General features: G+C 41.2%; 1 protein-coding gene across 1 annotated transcript in view; it reads left to right on the top strand.

Moving 5' to 3' along the window:
• Positions 1-3,095, top strand: part of LOC109216969 — a 9,715-nt gene extending 6,620 nt beyond the window's left edge. The window contains exon 2 of the mRNA XM_019381191.1: positions 3,017-3,095. Coding sequence (XP_019236736.1) covers positions 3,017-3,095 — 79 coding nt within the window. The remainder of the gene's footprint in view (positions 1-3,016) is intronic.
• Positions 3,096-6,705: the final 3,610 nt, after the last annotated feature.

Here is a 6,705-nt window from a genome sequence, read left to right as displayed (position 1 = left end):
ACTAACCGAATCATCGAGAATCCACATCCGAGCCCTCTAACTCATAGGTCAACATCCGGTTGACTTTTTCAAACAAGCCCTCCTTAAAGAGACTAAGTGTCTCATTTCCTTCCAAAAATCAACGCCAATTCAACTCGTTCACACAAGACACTGATAATGAACATAACGAAGCAGGAAATGGGAAACGGAGCGGTTCTCATGAGACGACAGGTCGGGTCGTCACATCTCCCCAACTTAAACAAACGCTCGCCCTCGAGCGTGCCCAGAGTTGTCCTAGAAGCCAACCAATAGCTGAATGACCTTACCAAGCATATACCCGGGGTGATCCCACGTCACCACTATCTCGCATAGGTCGATAACACAACATAGCTGAAATTTCACAATCCATAGTACCATAAAACCATAGAACCACATTGGCTTTCCGAAATCATACACAAGATCAAACCTCACATCTATACTCAGAATAAGCACCAAACGAGCTGTAATAACCCATACCTGCAACCTCAGTGCAATCATATGATATACTAACATAACCCAAACACTCGAAACGATAACTCTATTCACAGCAGTTGCCCACGACACCCGAAATCTCTCTCTTTCGGGGGATGATTTGTGACTTAGGAGTGTGATCGGAAGTGATTTTGGAGGTCCGGTGTAGAATTAGGCTTGAATTGGCGAAATTAGTATTTTGGCGAATTCCGGTTGATAGGTGAGATTTTGATCCGAGGGTCGGAATGGAATTCCGAGAGTTGCTGTAGCTTCGTTAGGTGATTTGGGATGTGTGTGCAAAATTTCAGGTTATTTGGAGGTGATTTGGTTGGGGTTTTGATCAAATGCGTGTCTCGGAAGTTTTAGAAGAACTTAGGCTTGAATCCGATGTAAATTTGGTGTTTTGATGTTAGTTTGGGTGTTTTGAGAGTGCAACTAAGTTTGAATGATCATATGTGACGTGCTATTATGTTCGTATGCGGCCCGAGGAGCTCGGGTGAGTTTCGGATAGGTTTGGACTGCGTTGTGCTCGTTTTTCTTATGCTTCGACGTCGTTTCTTCAAGCATAAATGATATCATATTGAACAAATGAGCTCCGATTACTGTTTCGAATGAAGCATTAGATCCGTATCGTAATTACAGACCCGTAGAAAAAAGAATCGTCAAATTTGGACATCGTATGAGGATTTTATGGCCATTTTACCAAGGTTGCCAGATTTTCAGGTTAATGACGAAATTGCCCCTGACGGCGTATTAAAAACCTGCACTATTTGCAAATCTTAAAACCTACATATCTCCTTCATTATAAGGTCAAATTGAGTGATTCAAAAGCCTAAATTCATTAGAATTTCACAAGGAATCCAGTGGGAGCAGTAAAACGCGTGATCAGCATACCTATAATGAGCAGGTCGAGTTTTCTTCCAATTTTTGAACGGGAAGAAGCTTCTGAGGCGATTTTTAAGAGATAAAATCAGTGGGTATCACAGAGGTAAGTGATTTGATTATTAAAACTCGTTTATGGGTGATTATAGACCATAATTCCAGCCTTTAATTCATGAAAAACAGTAGAAAAATAGAATTTTGGGGCCTGAGATTATGAGACCTTTAGGGGTCGATTTGAGGGGTCAAACGGACTCCGATTTTGGTGTTCTTTATATGTACGGAATCGGGAGAAGATGAAGAACACTTTTTTGTAAAAAATTTTGAGTTTAGAGAAGTGGGCCCGGGGCTCAGGTTTTGTCAATCTCGGGATTATTGATGTTTTTCGATTGGGTATTGATCCTATAGCATAATGTGACGTATTCGTTGTGGTTTTGGTCAGTTTCGACGCGCGAGGAGGTCTATTTGAGAGGCAAGGGCATAGCGAGCTAGGATTTTGGCCGGCTTGAGGTGAGTAATAGATGTAAATGCTGTTCTGAGGGTTTGAAACCCCGTGTTTGCACATTGTAGTGCTATGTTGAGGTGACTTGCACGCCGGATAACGGGCGTGGGGTAGAGCACCGTCGGGGATCGTGACTTGGTCCGTCCTGCTTAATAAAATTACTACCTAATTGATTGAAGCTTAGTAGATATCCTTATTAAAATGGATTAATTATCATAATTGGGCTTCGTGCCAACTGCTTGAATCCTTCAGGGATTGATTTTACTGGTTTCTTACCATATTTCCAGATAATTGAACTCAGTCCTAGTATTTAATACTGTTTTGCAAACTCAGCCACTTTTTCTCAAAACTTGGAACTTAAATAATATTTCTAATGAAGTTTGGGCTGAATATTTTATATGCTATTGTGCCCGAGGGGCTTATGTGATTCTGGACTGAGTGTGGGATCGAGCTGCGCGCCGCAACAGTATTATATTGATATTGATATGAGGCTTAGGGCCTAATGGATGCCACGAGATGGCTTGATATTGCGCTTGGGCCGTAAGGGGCCTCTCCCGGAGTCTGCACACCCTCAAGGAGCGCCGTCGACGATAAATAAATGGAGCGGGCTGCACGCCGCAGCGGGCACTGGAGAGTACCGGTCTATGTGTTGCATTGCATATTTGATTGTCATTTAATTATTTATCTGTTGTGGGATTTTGCATAATTGTTTTCACTAATTTTACTGATTTTATACTACTGGGTTCAAGTTGCTGTATTTATAGAATTACTTTGTGCCTATTCAGGATTTCTTATTCTCAGCCTTTATTTATGTTTATTACTCACTGGGTCGGAGTACTCACATTACTCCCTGCACCTTGCGTNGATCCAGGTACACCTGAGGTTGTGTGAGGACTTCTCTGCCTAGCATCATATCTGGAAGTTTCAAGGTAGCTTCATTTGACATTCGCAGTCCTGATCTTCCTTCTATCTTATTTGCTTTATTTCCGCATTTCTAGAGAACGATATGTAGTAGGTTGATACTCATGTATTAGAGGCTCAGACTTCTCTGAACTTGAGCTCTGGCATAGCTTTTGCGGCCGCACAATAATTGAGCGGTCCGCATTTTATTCTAAGGCTCTGTTGGATTTCCTTTGCATTTTGCAGCCGCGGAGGGAATTCTGTGGTCTGCACATTAGCCTTTTTGCCTGATTCTTGTTCTTCTGTTCAAATCACTCCTTCTTGAGTTGAATTTCATCTTTGTTGCCCATTTTCCAATACTCCTGCAATTAAATATTTCATCAATTTTTGGGAATATAATTGAGCATTTTGGACTAAAACGAAAGCTAGAAAGTGCTAATAAGTAGTCAAAATCCCCACTTATCATACCTTATGTTGGGGAAATGTGGTGAGGGAATAGTTTACTCTATATTAACAAAGATATCATGGAGTGGTGAACCCTGCACTTAAGATCAGATCAACTAGAGAGTGGTACCCTATGTTGGAAAATACAACTAGGGATTGGTGTACCCCTAAACTGGTAAGGAGACTGGGGAGTGATGACCCTATGTCTAAAATAACCTCAACTACGGAGTGGAGACCCTATGTTGGAAAAGGAGACTAGGGAGTGGTGAACCTGTGTCTAAAATAATATCAACTATGGAGTGGATACCCTATGTTGGAAAAGGAGACTAGGGAGTGGAGACCCTATGTCTAAAATATCATCAACTAGGGAATGGAGACTCTATTTCCAAAATAAATCAACTAGGGAGTGGACACCTTATGTTAGGAAAAGGAGACTAGGGAGTTAAGACCCTATGTCTAAAATAAAATCAACTAGGGAGTGGAGACCCTACGTTAGAAAGGAGACTAGGTAGTGGAGACCCTACGTTGGAAAAGAAAACTAGGGAGTGGAGACCCTATGTCTAAAATAACATCAACTATGGAGTGAAGACCCTATGTTGGAAAAGAGACTAGGGAGTGGAGACCCTATGTCTAAAATAAAATCAACTAGGAGTGGAGACCCTATGTTGGAAAAGAGACTAGGGAGTGGAGACCATATGTCTAAAATAAAATCAGCTAGGAAGTGGAGACCCTATGTTGGAAAAGAAGACTAGGGAGTGGAGGCCCTATGTCTAAAATAACATCAACTAGGGAGTGGAGACCCTATGTTGGAAAAGGAGACTAGGGAGTGGCGACCCTATATCTAAAATAACATCAACTAGGGCGTGGAGAACCTACATTGGAAAATGCAGCTAGGGAGTGGAGACCCTATACCACCATCATTTTGAACTTTCTTTCTTTCTTTCTTCTTTTTATTAAGAGAATGAGTAAAATGCTGGAAAGAATTTGGAGAAGACTTCCCTTTTTTGGAGTTGTTGCTGCTGTAGAGCTATTTTAGTCTGTGCGCAGTTTCTTTTTGGTTGCACCTGCTTCTTGCAAGGTTGCTTTGGATTGCACCTGTTTCCTGCTTTTCAAATAAAGAACAATTTGTCAGTTTAAAATGGTGGTTGGTTTTGTGGCCTTGAATGTTTCAGTCACTTGATCTCGGCCCGACTTCTTTGATGATACTTTCAACTGCAACTGGTTGTTTCCTGAATACCAATTGCAATTTTGGCCCCTGAGAACCTTTTGCTTTTCCTAAACTTTGCCATGACAATTGGTCGCGTGGCACTTAACCTTTTCAACTTTATTTGCCCTTGTAGGCCTTTGACTTCTTTCTTCCAATTTTAACTTCAGAGCATTGGGAAACCTTTGGCTTTTCAAACTTTGTCATGACGGTTGGTCGCATGGGACTTAACCTTTTAAACTTCATTTTGCCCTTGTAAGCACTTCAATTCGGTTTCTTCCTTCCAAGAGTTTTTGATTTCAAAGCATCGATCGTCATGGCCAGTCGAGGTTGACTTGATCCCCCTACCGAGGTTGTGTGCCTTTTTTACGTATTAGCTTGTATCAAATGAGAGCCCTGTAAATCAGTCTTGCCATCCCTTCTTTGCCATAGTTTTGGAACAAAGTTAGACTGAAAGAGATCTAAAGAAAAACAAATAATAGAATGGACAATGAGTTTAACAAAAGGTGTCCCTTTCGGGAACGGAAGGAAGGACTTATCTGAGAGTACATGTGGACTTAAATGAACATGACATGCCTTTTGGACTGGATGCCTGATCTGTGTAAATCGCCGACTCTCAAAAACTCATTGCAACTTTGCCTCGGAACCGGGAAACCTTGCCCAGGACTATGTCAATGCCGATGGCTGTGATGATCCTCTTTTTGATCAGTGGCGCCCTTTGCGGGTTTTCACCAGCTGACCTCTCTCATTTCTCTTCTCACCATCTCCTTATAGTGCTCTTTGCGAGTTTTCACTAACAAGACTCTCTCATTTCAGTTTCTTTACTCCCCATCGTCTTATGGTGCCCGTGAGGGTTTTCACCAACAAGACTCTCTCATTTTATTTTTCTCATTTGGTTGTATCAGATCCAAGTGACTGTATCCTCCAATTCTTAAACAGTCTTGCCGATTGGTCAGAAGGACTTGAAAAGGATTTGGGTAAAAAGAAATTGGATTGAATTACAACTTTGGAACCTTTCAGGCGAAACCATCGCCGAACCATTGTAACATCTGCCCCAGTTTCAACTTTTGGGTGAATGTGGATTTTTGTTTTGGTGTGACTGAACCCCAGAGAGGGCCTGCCTACGTATCCTTTCGGAATCAAGTTGAACGTAGTTCAATCACGTGAACTCTGTTTTTGATTTTCTTTTGTTTTGTTTTCTTTTTCCTTTTTTTCCTTTTTTTTTTCATTTTTCATTTCATTTTCTTTTGTTCTTTTTTTTCATAGGACTTTCAGGTTCCAAAAAGGATAATCAAAGAAAGGTAACCGACTCAAAGGGTTGGCAAAAGGGTTAATGGTGTTTGAGTAGTGAGAATGAAAGCCTTCTTCATCTTAACCGGAGAACATTAATGTTATATAGAGGACCCAACATAGTACCTTTTGATTGCACCTGCGTTGACAGTTGTTTCAGAGACATTTCCTTCAATGTTTCTCAGGACAACGCTCTCTTTTGGCAGTACTCTTGTTGTAATGTATGGACCTTTCCAATCTGGAGCAGATTTTCCTTTAGTTGTTCCTAGTTTTTATTTTATTAAACTTATCTTCATTGCATTCTGATTCTTGATTCATTATTTCGCGGTTGACAGTGTTTTAGGATCTGGGCATGAAGTCGGCAAGCATGTCATGTTATTAAAATCCGTATTTAACAGAAGTGAAAAAAGAATAAGAGAAGTGGAAAAGTCAAGAAAAGAGACATAGAGGATGAAATATTGATTTCCTTTATTTGAATTTTAAAGATATAAGGGTTTACATCAGAAAGTAAGACAATAAAAGTAAAACATCCGGATTACACCCTGAAATAATCCGGACGGAGAAAGGATAGCAAGACCGGCTACCAGGACTCCCGTACGATAGGGAACTTTCAGGTTTGGCGACCGTTTTTTGGCTTTTCTTCTATCTCGACAATGGATGCAATGGCATTCGATGCTGGATCAAATTCCCCATCATTACAGATCATTCCAACGACTGGCCCGTTGTTGTGATTAGGCAAGGGATTATTTGTTACATTACGAGCCTCTTCATCCCTAAGAACGATTCTTTTAGCTTTAATCAAGTCTTTAACTGCCCTTTTGAGGGTCCAACAGTATTCTGTATCATGTCCCACTGCTCCAGAGTGGTATTCACATCTAGCATCAGCTCGGTAGGAGGGGGACTCAGGGTTCGGCCGGTTCGGGGCCACTGACTGCAGCAGACCTAGCCTGATTAGCTTTTGAAACAAACTTGAATGTGATTCACCAATAGGAGTGAA

Source organism: Nicotiana attenuata, unplaced genomic scaffold (assembly GCF_001879085.1).
Source record: "Nicotiana attenuata strain UT unplaced genomic scaffold, NIATTr2, whole genome shotgun sequence".
Taxonomy (NCBI): Eukaryota; Viridiplantae; Streptophyta; class Magnoliopsida; order Solanales; family Solanaceae; genus Nicotiana; species Nicotiana attenuata.
Note: the sequence above shows the minus strand (reverse complement) of the source record. Positions and strands in the feature narration are given on the sequence as shown.